We start from the raw sequence: 17781 nt of genomic DNA on the forward strand, positions 1-17781 counted from the left end.
AAAGTATTCAATCAAAAAGCTATGGGCTCAGCTCTGTTTTATGACATCCCCTGTCTCTAATAAACTGCATACAGTATACAAACATCTCTTCAGTTATATAATTATTTTGTATTTATATTATATTGTATTAATATAAGACATTAAGAGCAGACGAAACCTCACCGGATTCTGCATTCATAACCACATGACCCTGGCATCACTATTTTGGGCATATCTTTTAAATGTGTTTTTATTTTATTTTTGTTGTAAACAAAGCATCACATCACAGCACATTGTGAGCTTGTATTTTGGCTACTTGTGGCACAATATATAATATCAACTAAACTATGCACTCCACAACACTGATTACAATTATTATTTCTTTCAAATAGTAATATTGTGTTTCTGTGCATATGACAATAAAAATACCAGTGCATCTATTCTATTTGTGGACTGTGGACAGTAAACACTAAACAGCAATAATAAAGCTAACAGAATAATAGATATACAAATACAGTATATTGTTTCATAACCTTTGAGCGAAAATACTCAGTTATTCAGTTCTTCCCAATGTTGTGGGAGGCGCCCCTTCGCCTCCTCTCCCTCCTCCTCTTCTCCTGCTCTTGGGGAATTCGCACATATAGAACATGTTTATGTCACAGTCGATGTGACCCCAGGTGCCTGTGCTGTGCAGCTCCACACAGCTAGAGTTGACTATAGGTCCCAGACCGGGGTTCAGCTCCTCCCCTTGACTCCAAGCTGCAAACTCCCGCAGAGGGGTGGAGTCTGTATATACATGGTCCTTTGTTCCATCCTGAGTAGAAATGGTACAGTGACAAAGAGAGAGAGATAGTAGAAAGGAAATAATGAGAAAATATCTTAAATCATAAAAACGGGTTCTTATAGAAAAGCTGTGAACGCAACCAATTAACATACCTTACTTATAGTTCAGTCAGATAACTCACGAATAGATTTAACCAATATTTATTATAGAATCATAATTCATAAACAAGTGTGCATATAATATATTATCTTGGCATTCGGCTCTGCTGCAGTTTTCTCCCTGCTCGGCACAATTAAACGTCATCATTAAACATAAAGAGCAGGGAGATAGATATACAATAACAACCCCCCCATGGGGAACAGAAATAACAAGAGCCCACCGGTGGTGCTGGGGTGGCGGTGGGAGCAAACATCACATAACAACCAGCCGGAACCATATGCAGAAGGATGGCAGGAAGAAGCATGCAGTCTAGGTGTTTCCCGCCCAATTGGTCATCTGACTGCCACATCAGCGTATGACATGTGGGTCTTACAAACACTGTATACACCAACATAGTAATGCTGCATGCAGCATATTAACCCCTCAAATACATTTATGTCCCTTGAGCATTGCATGAACTCGCTCGAGTATATCTTACTGAACTAACTCTGCAAGCTATGTATCATTTACTGCAGTGCATACTTAGTTAATGTTATGTGCATGGGCATATGTATATGCATATGCATCTCATGCATAATGCAACTTGGACTTGATAGCACCTGCTTGCACATGACCTGCAGCTGGACTTACTGTGTCCTTGGTCTGAGCCTGCAACCCGATAAAAACTCTTGTCAGTCCAGCATTATTGACATAGTCTGCTATGAGGTGGTTGGTGTGTCTGGTCTTGGGCATGGCCAGGTTGCCTCCTCTTAGCTTACAGTTTACCAGAGCTTCTCTGAACCTCCTGGACTCCTTCACCAACAGATAGTAAGTGTCCTCTGTCTCCCTCAGCCCTAGGATCACTGGCAAGGACAAATGGGAGACTTGAAATGTATTACAAAGTGTTTTAAACAATCAAAACCTAAACATAATGAATGTGCCATAAATAGACATGGATAATGCCTCTGTCTCCTGAGGTCACCAGATTCAGTTCATCATTTGTCTCCCCAGTGTATAATCCCTGTACCTTTCAGGACTTACCATCCTTTACAAAGTTGACAGCATTCCTAAGCTTCCCTACGTTGATGTCCAACTGTCCAATCACCTTCCTGTATCTGCCACAGTCACACGTCGTGCCTGATTGATCAAAAGATTCGTACTTTAAGTATGGCATTCTGTAGCACCATATTCTAGTACTGTACATGTTAATCACATGCCCGATGTGTTGGTCAAAAACTAGACCTTTAACAGTGTTCTGTCACTCCTGGAAATTATTCACTTAAGTTGTAATATACAGTTACATATACTGCTGAACTGTAATCATAAACTAATCCTGATCAGCTATGGTTTAAAACTGACTATTAACGTACATGTTTAGCACATGAAAATAATAATAATAATAATAAACAAATCATTAAACCTTCTTTAAACATGTAGGCCTACTGTTTAGATTGTCTCCTGCAAAGACAGTGTGAACGTGATGAACGTGATGTTTTGTAGGAAATATTTGGGGCTTTAATTTTAGGGAACAGGATAACTAATAGTCATATAAATTAAAGATTGATGCACAGCAAATAATCCTAACTGCTAATTCAACTGAGTGTAAGAATGGACTCATACAGTAAAGCTGCATTAAAGTGTAGCTACATAGTGCCACATTAAAGCAATATGTAACTTTCTGTTAATGAATACAATGTTAATTATTTTGTCCAATCTGAATACAATAGGCCTATGACTTGTGTCAATGGAAGAGTTAAATTAACACTTTATTGGGGAACTGTGTGATTGATTGATTGATTGATTGATTGATTGATTGGAGTATACAACAGTTTGCAGAATTACAGTACATTTCAAGCACAACTCAATACAAACTAGAAAAGGTGCCCTTCTGGGCACAGGTCTCCACCAGGAGGATAGTGTGTGTGCAAAATGTTTAGGAGTAATGTAAAATTTTCTTCATTTTGTTCGGGAAATGCAGAGCCAGATCACTCATAGCATCTCTGAGGATAGAATTCTGGATGAGCAGGACAATTGCAGCATTTTGTACGAAACGGGCCACTCCTGAAAACTTTGGAAGGCAATCTTAGCCAATCGGTGTAGAAATCTGTGCGACTTATATGTGTTTTGCAGAAGTCGGCCTCATGGTGGTGCTATAACGGCAGATGTGGAGGGATGCAGGGAAAATGTTTTTTCCATGGCCTCTAGGGAGTGCGCATACGACCTTGTACACAGATCGATGCGGTTAGGTAAAAACAGGAATTGCCCTGTTATAGCGCCACCGTGAGACTGATTTGGAAAAAAATTTGTGGCATGTCATCCTTGGCCTAGTGGAAATGTACGTTTATAATTTCACGGAAATTGCACACTGATTTGTGGCATTTTGTTCGAAACGGACCAATCATATGAGCTTTGGAAGCCAATCAGGATGGAAGATGGAAAATGGTGCAGAGCCATGTTGATCACATGACTATGGAGATAGTGTATACCGAATTGTGTGATGTAAAATGTGTACAAGTAATCTACATAAATGTGTTTTGCCAAAATCGGCCTCATGGTGGCACTATAACAGGCCATTGTGGAATATTTGGGGCAGAGGTTCGTCGTTGGCATCCAGGGAGTGTGTGTGCACAGTTTGGCATGGACCGGGCCAACGGTGGTGGAGATTAGCTGGTAACGGACGGACGGAAGGACGGACACACGCACACACACCCGGACGGAGTGCAAAACATACTCTCTCCCCATGCCTTTGGCCTGGTGGAGACAAAAACTGTTACACCATAAAGCATTACACTTGTTTACAATAGGGCCCACTATTTTCAATTCATCGTAACATTTAGAGACGTACAACTGTACAGTAGGTGAACCAGGTCAACATCTCACCTGGTTTCCCTTTTAATCCAGTGGATCCACCCAAACCTGTGTCACCTTTGTCACCTAGAGAGGAATCACATATTGCATGACAATGTAAACATGCACATAATGCATGCAAGAAAATGAAAATGTACTCAATTATATTAGAAATTTGGGCAAATAGTTTGGATAGCTTGTATAGTTTGAAAGGAGCCATATAATTACAAGTTATTGTTATTATTATTATTAGAAATGACCCCAACTCTTGTTGAGACATGAATGCTTCGTTCTTAGATGAGAATTTACAAGCCTTTACCACTAGATAGCACCACTACACTGTACCTCAATCAGCTCCAAGCGCAAATTAGATTTACACTGGAACAGTACATGCTGATTTCAACCCAATGTGAACTAGATCTAATCTGATTTATTGAACCTCAATACATACCTCAATAAAGACAGATCTTGGTTAGAAAGTCAGATGTTTTCTATAAAGGGAGTCTAGATTTACTAGACAATAGGGAAATATCCATGTCTCATGTAACGTGTCCGCACTTGAACCTGGCCGATAATCTTAACCCCCCCCCCCCCCCCAACTGTCAGTTGGAAATTTAGGGGAAGTGGGCTACAATACAAACATTGCCCTGTGTTGTTTTTGTTTGACAGAGAGTAAAAAGGGCAGATATTGTACCGCATAAACTGGGTGATTCGTACGCTTGAATATTGTATATCATACCCCAACATATTTGTGGGGTATGATATACGTGTGTGTGTGTGTGTGTGTGTGTGTGTGTGTGTGTGTGTGTGTGTGTGTGTGTGTGTGTGTGTGTGTGTGTGTGTGTGTGTGTGTGTGTGTGTGTGTGTGTGTGTGTGTGTGCGCGTGTGTGTTACAGGGAATGTGAAAAGACACATAACCTTAACATTCCCTACCCCACTTGGGAACATCCTAGGGAATGTTAAGATTGCCTATCCCGCCAGGAAATGTGGATAAAAAAGCAAAGAATCACAATGACACCCACCAGAGTGCTAGATAGGATGGACCGGAGGGAAGACCGGGTAGCACTTGTTTTGTTTCACTCTCAATTGAATAAAGAATGGTTTTACATGGATAACTCTTTACATCACATGAGGCCTTGAGGCACGTGGTGCACGAGGTGCGACCTAGGCGAGCCAAGGCCTGTGCTGAGCAGCTGACGGCTGCACGCATTGACGAGCACGTTCACAGTTAGCAAGTCGTGGGGGACAGGTTATATTATCCAGAGCTTAAAAAGTAAGCAGCAGTAGAAGAGGGTGGCAAAAAGTGACCACTTAATTATCCCCAAATTCAAAAATAGCAAAAATTAACTATCTACAAGCTGACAATGCATCACGATGTGAGCTTGTAGATCTGCGATTTTTTGCAATTTTTGAAAGATAATGACATGCATGCCCAGAACAGGAAGGCAAGTTTTTACGTGATTAATGAACATATGGCTGCAGAAAGAAATCTCAGTATTGATCCAAAGTCGGATTAATCTGCAAAAAACATGAGGTTAAATGTAAAGCTAGGGGGTTCTTGGAACCCTAAATCACATAACAATCACATAACAATCCACCCATCAGATTTGTTTCATGTTTAAACTTCAGAGGTACTACTGCAGTGTTGTAGCCTGTTGTAGTGGGGACATTTTGTTTTGTTAAAGCAGTTCAGATTTGATCCATTGATCACTGCTGCTTGTAGAGTCAAGTGGCATTTGAGTTAAATCTAATGCCATCATCATTATGACTAAGTTGTAGGGGAATTTGGGTGCAGTAAAAATTCAAGTCAGTTTGGTTAAATACAGAACCGCTTGTGTTTTAGATGGAGTATAAGGTGTTGGGGCTTCAAAAAGGTGAACAGCCACAGGGTCTATGGTTGGATAAATTGTGCCTGCCAAGGAGGCAAATAGAAGGAAATATGGATGGAAATAATTATTCTCTGCCAGGGAATGATTCTTTTTTTCCCCCTGCACTGTTCTCTTTGTTGCACCTACAATTTGCGTTTCACAGGTAGTATTTCTATTGTCACTCGTTAATTACACAATGTTTTAGCAGTTTTCATGACAGATAAAATCATCCTGTACAATTAAGAACCGTTTCAGCATATAAAAATGTTCTATGATAAGGAATCAAATCTTTTTCAGGTGATGACACTTATGGTAAAAGAAATTCCCTTCATTCCGGGCTGACCACTGCAGAATAAGCAATGTCACAGACATTTAAAAAAATGCAATCACCTGATCAGACAGAGAGCGGGAGAATGAGTTGTACAATACATTTGAGCTTTTCCAGAGGTTCAAAAGATTATCCATGCATCTTTGTGATACCTTTGTCTCCCAAAGGCCCAGTCTTCCCTATATGGCCCACCTGTCCTTTGAGGCCAGACTCTCCTGCCATTCCTGCAGGAAATGAGGAGGGAGAAGGAAAGAGGAGTGAACATAGTCAGACAACAGAATGGTTGCGTACAGCATGTTTTAATACAATCAACACAAACCGGAGTTGCAATTATATAATTAATATACAGTACTGTATAGGTCAATAATATTGATAGATTTCTTGTGGTCTTATGCTCATTTTGTCTCCCTAAATCCATGTTTTATCTAATCTAATCTAATCTAAAATTCTTAAACGGAAACCTCAACAGTAACATTTTATAATATTATATACAATGCTTTTACAGAGCATTTTATGATTTTATAATCATTTATTTTTTTATTTGTCAAACTATTTTCCACTCCAATTATTTTCTTATTATCATCAGTGAAATTGCATGAGTTGTTCCTAAATTCTTTTGGGACATTTCTCCTCAGCCCTGCGATTGTTTTACAACCTTCTCTGAACAGTAATTTGTGCTTTGGATGACTCTACTATTGTTCATTTTAATACATGGGGTGGGGGATTTGTTTTGGGCAACAAATATGACTGCATAGAGACAGAAGTTGATATTGCAAGATGGTATTCATAGAATTCATCAGGTAATTTGAATACAAAACAGGTATATAAAATGACTCGGTTTGATTAGGCAGTATCAATAATATCAGTGCAAATGGATTGGCTTTGCTACTGCACAATGGTTATTGTTTGTGAATGTTAAAATACATTATTGTTTTAAAATGTGAACTGATTTGAGTCTAGCCAAAAATAGTCCCTGGAAAAAAATATATATTTACAAAATAAAATTCAAATATCAATGACTTATTAACCGAACAATTGTGTTTACTTTTACAGAGTGTACATGCAACCAAATTAAATTAACACTGGGGAGGATTTTCCTGTGTAGTGTAGCACCAGACTACCAGTGTGATTGTTTAAATTTGCTACAGTACAGCACACTATTTTGCTCATGTTCTGACTTGACTCAACTGTCAATTCTCCACCTTGCCCTGGCTACCACTCGGACAATTCACATTACCTACTCGCTGTTCAAAGACAGCGCTGTCATGGTTCTCTATTTGTGTTTAGGCCTACTTGTTGTTCTACTTCTACTGAATCAGATTCATCCACATTTCTATGTGTATGTCTGCAGGTACAACTGTCATAATGTTTGCAGACGTGACAACAACTTATTCTTCATTATGAGTTTTAAATTTGTATTTAAATTTCTTTGGTTGTGATATTGTGCAAACATCACAAGCCAAATTCCTAATAAATGAGCAGTGAGCACTTACTCAATATATTATTTCTTAGTGTGTGAAAGTAGGAGGGTTAAGAATATGAAAGAGAAACTTTATGGGAAAATGTCTGAGAGGGCAGAGGCTTCCTGCCAGGAACAGAATGAGTCTTTCCTCAGGAAATAATTCAGCTGCAAATGGATGGAGTTTGAAATAATAAGTGACGGCCTTCAGAGCGATTACACGCGCGCGTGTGTGTGTAATCGCACGCGCGCGCACACACACACACACACACACACACATCATCCACATGCGCACACACACACACACACACACACACACACACACACACACACACACACACACACACACACACACACACACACACACACACACACACACACACACACACACACACACACACACACACACACACACACACACACATATTCATGTACAAATTTCCCATACAGCATGCATTTGCACAGGTGCAGAGTAGACACACAAGGTGCCTACACAAGCAAGAATTCAAAAACATCAAGTCGTCTCACTGCAATTCCCCATTTCCCTCTTATTTCTCACCCTCTTTCTAATTTCTCTCTCACACAATTTTGTAAGTGGTTAGTGAACTTTCTGAGGTATGTTTGTTTTGTGTGAGGTCTTCTATGTTTGATTTCAGTATCACTGTGTAATTTTCCACTTGAATGCCTGAGATACTCCAAGACTTTGACAAACAACTGATGTCTGATACAGGCCTGTAATAATGTTATTTCTGCCTTGTTTTTCTTCATGAAGGAATTGCCAGTGTTGCATCAGTTTATTGATTATATTGACATCCGGTACGGTGGGAATAGATGTTGCAAGAGGGGGTTTGATTTTGGAACATATGAACAAAAGCAGCTCACCTCACTCACAGAAAAAATATCATTTACAGACTAGAGTCTCTCACAAGATGGATGCAATGTTCCACTATGTATGATACAGTAGGTGCCAGTTTAACTGTCGATCTAAACTTCCAGATAACAATCCCTGCCATCAATATGGTGTGCTCTTTATAATGGCCAACCCTCTAACTGTAACGTCTACTGCCATCAATATGGTGTGCTCTTTATAATGGCCAACCCTCTAACTGTAACGTCTACTGCAGCTGCTAGGGTAAAGGCATAATTCAACATTCTACTATTCCAACCAGGGAGTCCCTTAGAGCCATTTCTTGGGTTTCCTCTTTTTGAATTTGAATACAGTGACTCTGTACTTATTTTCAGTCTGTACTTATTATACAACCTTCGGAATCCAGCAATAAAATTGCAAAGAAGTCTGTAAATGCTAACCACACTGATTGTGCAGTGGCAATTTGCTTTGACATTTATTACTTTAATGACCGATACAGTATGTGTTATCAAACACAACAGAGACAATTATGAAAGAAAGAGTGTCGGGGATGTAGTTGTGGTTGATTAGGTAAGAGATAATGAATAGTGAGGCAGTTAGTCTCTATTGAGAAATAAACACAGACAGAAGTTTAGCTGTAAAATTAGTTACATCATGTGTTTGTATATACGGCAAAAAAGGCAAAGTGCCATGGATTGATATGATACAGGTGCTCAGTCTATGTCCATGGCAACGGTCTGTTCTTCATAGCTGTGGTCTGCTATCGAGAAATAACAGACCACTGAATGCTATGATTTACCAATCAGAATTGCACATTCAAACAAGACGTGTAATAACATACAATAACAAAGGTCCTCATCCAGATTCGGTTTCGCAAAACGGCACACAGTATTCAGTGGTCTATACAGTATACACTCTGGTCTGCTATACTAGCACTTACCGCTCACTAGGTGAACTGATTACAACATTGAGAGGCAGAGAAAAAAAGCTCCACGCCTTTAAGAGCGTTTTCGAGCATAGTAAATTACACGAATATACAAATTTAGGACAATTGCTTGTTTGCCCCGGGAAGTTGGAGTGAGAAGCTATTTTAGATGCCCAAATGGATCCCTGAAAGCATCATTAACAGTCAAGTATGCCTTTTTTAAACATTGCTAAAGTAAACGACCGTTGGGACGTTTCCTGTAAAGGAGACTAAATTAAGACGGGGAACACATGTGTCATCCTACAGAGCTGCTGACATAATAGAGTGCGAACACATCATAGGAGCTTGTGTTCATTCCTACAGTAAACGTACACACAGCAAACCATAATGATTGGGTTTGCCATACTGTTGAAAAGTTGCCCCCGAGTTGAAAAGTTGAAAATGCAGAAGCCAAGGTTTATTTTATTTTTCTTCCTTTTTTTCCACTTTTCCTTCTTTCTGGAAAAAGACTCAAACTATCCTGATGTTTGTTTTTTCCGCACTCTGATGAGAGAAGTGTGCTTGTACAATGGGGAATTGTGTGTGTGCGTGTATGTGTGTAAACATGTGTGTGTGTGCGCATACATGCTTGCCTTGCGTGTGCATATGTGTGCGGGCTATATGTGTAAGTTCATGTTCGAGTGCATTTTGTATAGTCTATACAGTACATGCATGCCTGTGCGTATACAATAAAATCAGGTCTATTTGGTTCCATTTGTTCACTCTCACCATGAACACGCAGGATTTTACAGTGTATATGTGCAAATAATTTCCATCAATTTATTTCAGAAAAAAAGCCTAGTATTTTTGGATGGATATGAAATCTACAATTTGCCAGTTTTAACTGCCACAGCTAAACTGTAAGTGTTTTGTTGAGTTTTTATTCCACAATACTAATAACAAAACATGGACATCTGCACAGTAAAATCAGTGTTCAATGTTCATTTAACTCTACAAATGGATTTGATTGTGTATCTATATTTTCACATGTTTTGCAATGAGCTGAGATGTGTGAAGATAATAAGTGATGGATTTATGAGCAATATAATGCTCTTTATAGTGAAATAGGCCTACGTTTTAAATAAGTGTACCGTCCAGGGTTTAAACGTGTCTTGGTGAATGGACAAGTAGGATAGTCTAATTGTGTGCTGTGCAATTCTGCACTGATAGAATACAGTATATTTTCTTGTTCATTGTCTCCACCAGGCCGAAGGCATGGGGGGAGAGTATGTTTTGCACTCCGTCCGTCCGTCCGTGTGTCCGTCCGTGTGTCCGTCCGTCCGTCCGTCCGTGTGTGTGTCCGTGAGCAGCTAATCTCCGGCACCGTTAACCCGGTCGATGCCAAATTTTGCACACACACTCCCTGGATGTCAACGATGAACCTCTGCCCCAAAATTTCCAGAACGGCCTGTTATAGCGCCACCAGGAGGCCGCTTTGTGCAAAACAAGTTTTTGCACAGTACACCTACAGATTTTGTCCAAACATCGCGCAAATTGGTACACAGTCTCTCTAGAGACATTCAACAAAACAGGTCTTTCAGATTTCTCAGAATCCATCCTGATTGGTTAAGATTGGCTTCCAAAGTTCACAGGAGTGCTCAGTTTCAAACAAAATGCTGCAAATCATGAACACATCGCGTGATTTCCGTGAAATTGTGCACGCACATTCCCACTAGGCCGAGGAAGAAATGCCACATGAACAATTTCAACTCAGCCTCAAGGTGGCGCTATAACTGGCCGAAAAGTGTTTTTACCTCTAACTGCACGGATCTGTGGATAATTTACTTTTGTTGCCCTTTTATCCAACCACCAGATGAAGGCAAGCTGCAATGTCCTACATTCCTATCCTGGTGGAGACCTGTGCCCAGAAGGGCACTTTTTCTAGTTTCCATTGAAATTATACAGGTTATTGAAATAAGTAATTACAATTTTATAATGTGTGCTTTATTGGGGTAACACACTGCAATTTCAAATGGCATTGGCATTAGCATTGCAAATGTCCAAAATACTATTCTACAGTAGCATGTAGTCAACTGACTTCCTGTTAAGATGTGTATGATATGGGTGACAAGATCAGATTTGAACTGTCAGGGAGTGGAGCATGAATGTGGATATGAACAGTGCCAAGTTCGTTTTCCTTGTGGTAAAGAGCAAGAACTGTCTGTCTCTCAGTGTCAGATAACCCAGAAAAACAGAATGTCAAGAAGGGTCTGGAAATGATTTTGAATGCATTTAAGATGAATTTGGTTCCACCGTGGCCAATCCATGCAAAATCTCCTTGCATATTTTTATAACCAGCCAACTTCCTCTTTTTCTCCCAACAGACGGTATCTGTCCACTTAGATGGATGGAATGATGGATGAAGGGATAGGAGGACAACAATGAACAGGATGGATTAATGAAAGCTGTCAATACCTGGAGGTCCTGGAGGTCCTGTCTTCCCCAGTTTGCCCAGCTCTCCCACCTCACCAACCTCACCTTGGTCTCCTGAAAGAAAACAGTTTATGAGATGGAACGTCACGTATAGGGCTGGGCAATAAAGCATTATTATGTCTTGAGACTAGAATCGTCTGGGACGATATTATTTATATTGTAATATTTGTACTATAGTCAGTGCATAATAAGTGTTGTCTTTCACTGTTTTTATTTTGCCTTTATTTGACAGGAGATAGTAGATAGGAAAGGGGGAGAGAGATGGGGAGGACACACAGCAAAGTTTGCCGGGATCGGGACTCGAACCCACGACACGCTGTATAAGCGGTCCTGTGCCTGGACCACTGAGCCACGGCCCAGGCCATCTTTCACTGGTTTTAATCACTTAAGCCTTATTTTATACTTTCAAATGAAAAATTATATTATTACAATATGATTTTAGCATGGACACGCACACACATCTTGCACACATACACACACAGTCCAGTAAGCTGGAGGGTCAGACCTGCTATGACTGTGTGTATATTTGGACAGCTGCTAGTGAACCCAACTGATTATTTATACAAGACTCATCCCAGGCACTGTAGACCATGGCTCCAGTATGTAATTGTGTGTGTGTGTGTGTGTGTGTGTGTGTGTGTGTGTGTGTGTGTGTGTGTGTGTGTGTGTGTGCGCCTGCCTGAGCGTATGTGTATGCGAGTAAATTATTATGATAGGATATACTGTAGGTAATTATATAGGATTATTCATAATTTATAATAGTGAAATAGTCATGGAATAGTCCCTGTATGGACCCATGAGGATCTAACTGCGTCCATTCTTGAGTTAAATAAACACAGACGACTTTACTGCAGTCTTTGTGTTTCTGTAAGAGTTTACTGGCGGTAAGGTCAAATGGGCGTCACAACACGATTCAGCAGAAATGAATAAAAAGAGGATTGTCGGGTGGACGACCAAAAAGTATACAACCAAACCCTATGACAGTTAGTTCACAACCGTTCTGGATCAGGGCCCACTTGAAAGCTTTTAACGTTTTCACGGCCCATGCACCCTTTCTGACCTGCACTTAACAATTAGAGATTTACATTATTTACAGTTGAAGACTTGAGGAAGTTATTTGAGAGACGTTATTTTCACGATTGTTAGTTTTTCACGATTGTTAACACACAAAAATCTATTTGCACAACCTTCACTTCATGTACTTAATCGCTCGACACAATTTGCACTACTTTACACTCCCACACACCACCCATATTATTGCGTTCTATACAGGGGGGCAGTCAGCCAGATATTTCGTGAAGCCTCATTTGAAATCGGTAGTTCATATAATGGCCTGTTGTGGCGCTGGACTGGACCCAAAAAGCCCCATAGCTCCATAGAGGCCCATGTATTTTGGCCCAACTTCACCTAGACTGTAGGCCTATTACCTTAATAAACATGGTCATGAATACTTTCTTCTTCCAGTCACTAGTTTAAAGTCTCATTTCTAATGTCATAATATTCTTTTTGGAAAATTATGGTCCCATTAATTAAAAAAATGACCATAAAGTCGCGTATGTTCTGAGGGGCGTGGCTACCGTTACAGTCTATGATCGGGATTCCCCTCCCACTCAAGAGTCTTCTCCTCCCACTCGAGTCAAAATAAAAACCAACGGAGAAGAAGGGGGGAAGTCCCGCCTCGTTGTCTGGGCAGCCAATGACCAGCTGGTACAAAACGGAGCCAGCCAATGGCCAGCTGGTACCAAACGGATCTAGAAAGATGGCGACTTACATCAGGAATTAGCATATTATTACAGGCTTCATTTTACGTTCATGTTAGACCCGGGGAACGCTTTGTCCATATTTTTTACAGTCTATGGTTCTATACCTTCCCTGAATGCGATTGAGGAGTTCTTTTCAGCTTGGAGGTGGAAGGTATATGAACGGAACCCACAGAGCCGGGTCACACTGCTCCAGGCCAAGGAGGAGGCTTGTGGCGAGTTAAGGGAGGCCTGTCAGGGCTTTATGCGCCACTCAAGGCGTTTCTTCCAACGCTGCTTGGACTTTGATAACATTGCCTTGATGTGGATGAGGCCCTCTGGCCAGACAGGCCATAACAGGCATAAATTAGTAAATTACAGTCTTTTTTGGGGGGTGATGATCAGGCCAGTTTACAGTAATGTAAATTATAATAAAAATTAAATACAACTTTTTGTGTGTGCTGTTTTATGTTTGACTATGGAAAAGTAGGCCTACACTAAGTCATTTTACAAAAGTCATTTTCATTCATGTGTGCATTTCTATGATTGTGTTGTGCTGAATTGTGTGTACTCTATGAATGGTATGTGTAGCGGACCCAGCTGGCCATGAAAGGTTGAAGACTGAACTGATGATTTTGAAGTTTTTATTAAATCAACATAGAACTGTACAAGAAACAGGCATAAAATGTATCATAAATCAGACAATAATCAATAGAAAACATATCCCATAAACCATAATTACATCCATACAAATCCACACAGTGCATAGCTTAAAACTACCTTATCAAAATGTAACATGAAAATAAACCTCAGACAAAACAAAACCAACACAAAATTTGACACTCAGACCAAATATAACTATCAAGTCACCTTGTCCCCTTTCCAGCTGGGTGCTAAAGTGGCATGTGCTTCACTGCTTGGCATCTATTAGTTCCAATAAAGTTGGCCATTCATCTCTCCGTTCCTTAGGCTTTTTCCTCTTCCTTAAGCCCTTTCCATCCGGTGACGGTCCATGGTCCACAAACCATATGTTCTGTTACTCTGCTGCCATAGTGTCCCTTCCGCAAGCTGAGGCACCATTTATACCCCAGCATCACAGCTGAGCCTAATTCCCCATCACCAGATTCTCTGCAGCTGGCCCAATCAGGACAAGATAGAGCTCTATGTTTTTGCATATATGAAAAGCACCTTCACATTAGAAGTCTTGAATGCGGGTCCGTTACAGTGTGTGTGTCATTTGAAAATATGTTTGTACCTAATGAAAACACGTCAGGATTTAGCATTTTGTGTGAGGTTTTCAGTTTTTTGTGTGCAGTTTTGAGAAAGCCGTTATTGTTTTGGAAAAACTGTATTTCACTGCTTGCATATATTTGTTCTGATTTAGTTTTATGTTGGAATAAGACTAAACAATTTATTGTGAAAGAGTTACCTGGAAGTGTGACTCAGTTTCATTATGTTATACTATTGCTTAAAAAGCGATAATGTTTTGATTTTGTGCAACAGAGACATGTTGCTGTAAGTGGACTTTGTTAATGTTATATTTAAGTGTCATCATCAATCAGTCATTTCTAGATCTTTCAGTAAGTCTATCTAAGTGCACCAAGTCTGTGTGTACGTACGTACGTACGTGTGTACGTACGTACGTACGTACGTCTGTAATCCAACTAACTCAAAAACCGTTCTCCCCACCGACTTCAAATTCGACACACGTGTTCCACACCACCACAGGGAGTGCAATGCCCGGTGTCAAATCCGTCGGATAGCAGGTTGGACTCCAGAACCAGCACAAAAGCCTCTGCCCGGCCTCTGGATCTGTTCTGACACCACAACACTTCATATTTGGGCATGCCTCCATATATAAAGGGAAAGAGACAGATACAGAAATATCCATATATGGGCATAAAAGGGACACAGACAGATGGGTGGAACAGGTACTCTGCCACGGATACAATGGGTATTGCATAGGATAGGCATGGATCTCCAACTTCTATCGTTACCGACTCCTCTGACAATCTGGGCTGTGGCTCACAGGTAGAGAATCGCTTCAATATGATTCACTGCACCATGATTCAACACTATATTCATTACAATGTACCAGTGATGACAGCATGATTTACTCTCACACGCACGCACGCATGCACGCACGCACACACACATTAAAACCTGCAAGGGAGCTGACAGTATATTGTTGGCCACTGAGTCTGTGGTTCAGTGCCTTGCTCAAGAGCATTTCAGCGGTATTAGGGGTGGGGTAAGTGCTAGTCTTTCACTTACCCACCCTGATTTTTCCTACCCTCGAACTGGGAAGATTTCGCTCTTCTAATCCTTATGCCACCGCTGCTCCAAATTCACAGCACCACAACACATCACTGTTCTGTTCAACTTACCAAAGAGCACAACACAACACAACACAATACAACACATCACTGTTCTGTTCAACTTACCAAAGAGCACAACACAACACAACACAATGAAACACAACCAAACTTCCATCATTTTAGAATGGACTATAACTTGATACGGTGAAATCCCAATAAACTCCTTATTTCCTTTTGGGGGACAACACACTTTAAAATCTTTTCAAGAGACCTGGAGCCAAGTTGGATACACTACTCCAAAATTCCTGCGTGTTTATTTACACTCTCAGAGTTAAATTAACACTTGTGGTTTGTACCGTGTAGATAAAGGGCAAATGTTAAACTCTGGCCAAACTTTTGAGGCCGTTCTTTTTCGACAGTGTGAACGAAACTACAAGCTGTATCAACAAATGGAAGTTAACTGTACAGTTTATTAGGTCTGTCTGTTGTCTCCACATGGTTATTGCTGTCTGAATCAGCGGGGAGGCTGTTACGGAACAAGCTACTGGATGTCATAAAACAGAAAACATACTGACAAAGGCATTCCCTCCAAAAGACTACCGGGCAGCAAACTGTTAGCCAATAAATTACAGGACATTACATGCATGGTGATGCCCATTTCATTCTGTCATGCACTATGGGTGTTTTCTTCCAGTCATACATTTAAAGACATTGCACTTTCCACTGAACATTCGTTCATGAAAATATTTTACATGCATGTATACATATAGGCTACCCTCTCTCTCTCTCTCTCTCTCTCTCTCTCTCTCTATATATATATATATATATATATATATATATATATATATATATATATATCACGCACGCACGCACGCACGGCACGCACGGCACGGCACGCACACACACTGTACACAGAGTCTCACCTTTAGATCCAGGTAGTATGGTATTAGTACAGACTTCTGGTGATGCGTGGAGATAACTGCAGACAGCTGACAACACACAGAATACCAGCAATCTTCTCATCTTCGTGTCCTCTCCCGAACCAGTCTAACACAGTCCAATAAGCTGCAATTGACACCGTTAGTTCATGGTCATCAATGACGCATCACAACTCCCCAAAGGTCCTGGTTATGCACATAGCCTACTATAGTACAGTACCTTGATCCTGAGCGTGTGAGGTGTGTGAAGGGCTGCTGCTGAATAGGAGGTCCAGTGAAGAAAGACTGCTGGTTTAGATGGTATAGAAATATCATCTGTTGAAAAGATATTGATGGAGGGTCGGATCAGTGCCGAGCTAATGAGTGGACATGTTTATAGACCACATCTGCACCCACACACATACACGTGCGCACGCACGCACACGCATGCATGCACACCCACGCACACGCACACACGCACACACACACACACAAACACACACACACACACATGCACACGCACACGCACACACACGCACACGCACACACACACACACAACTTGTTTACAGAACCTTATCATCCAGCTGACGTGATGTCAAACAACACAGATTACTGCATTCCTTAGTCCCTGAACCCTGTGGAAACTCTGTCCATATTTAATTGGGTGTGTAATATGTTATACATATAGTGTAATGCACGTAACATACTTGTAATCGACACAAATGCAGATTCATTGGAGCAACATTTAAATCAATAAAGGATTAGTTAAGAGTGATACGTCCAACGAAAAACCTTAAGATATAGTCATGATCAGGGAGACAAAACACAGCCAATGTGAAAAGGGTGGGATATGTATTCCTCCTACTATCGCCTATAGTAGGAAAGTGTGTGAAAATGTTTACGTAAATTGCACGCTGTGTTCAGGATTTGAGGCGTTTTAAACATGTTTGCAGGCCAATCATTTGGCAAACATTGGAACGCAATATGTTAGCCAATTAGGATGGAATATGAAATATCGGACACATCCGTCTTGAGCACATGACTATAGAAATACTGTGTAACGATTTGTGGGATTTTGGGACAGAATCTGAAGGAGTAATATAAGAAAATGTATAGCGCCACCAGGAAGCCTCCTGGT

General features: G+C 40.6%; 2 protein-coding genes across 2 annotated transcripts in view; both read right to left on the reverse strand.

Annotated features, from left to right (window-relative positions):
• The window catches only part of col14a1a (collagen, type XIV, alpha 1a), a 594115-nt gene that overhangs the window by 37412 nt on the left and 538922 nt on the right, over positions 1-17781 (reverse strand). The window lies entirely within an intron of this gene.
• Positions 533-16748, reverse strand: colec10 (collectin sub-family member 10 (C-type lectin); the record flags this gene model as incomplete). Its single annotated transcript, XM_083762142.1, has 7 exons — positions 533-793; positions 1553-1764; positions 1943-2038; positions 3782-3835; positions 6097-6168; positions 11651-11722; positions 16649-16748. The coding sequence occupies 7 exons, from the start codon at positions 16746-16748 to the stop codon at positions 533-535; spliced, it is 867 nt and encodes a 288-aa protein (XP_083618268.1).

Source organism: Protomyctophum parallelum (assembly GCF_964188405.1).
Source record: "Protomyctophum parallelum genome assembly, chromosome: 3".
NCBI lineage: Eukaryota > Metazoa > Chordata > Actinopteri > Myctophiformes > Myctophidae > Protomyctophum > Protomyctophum parallelum.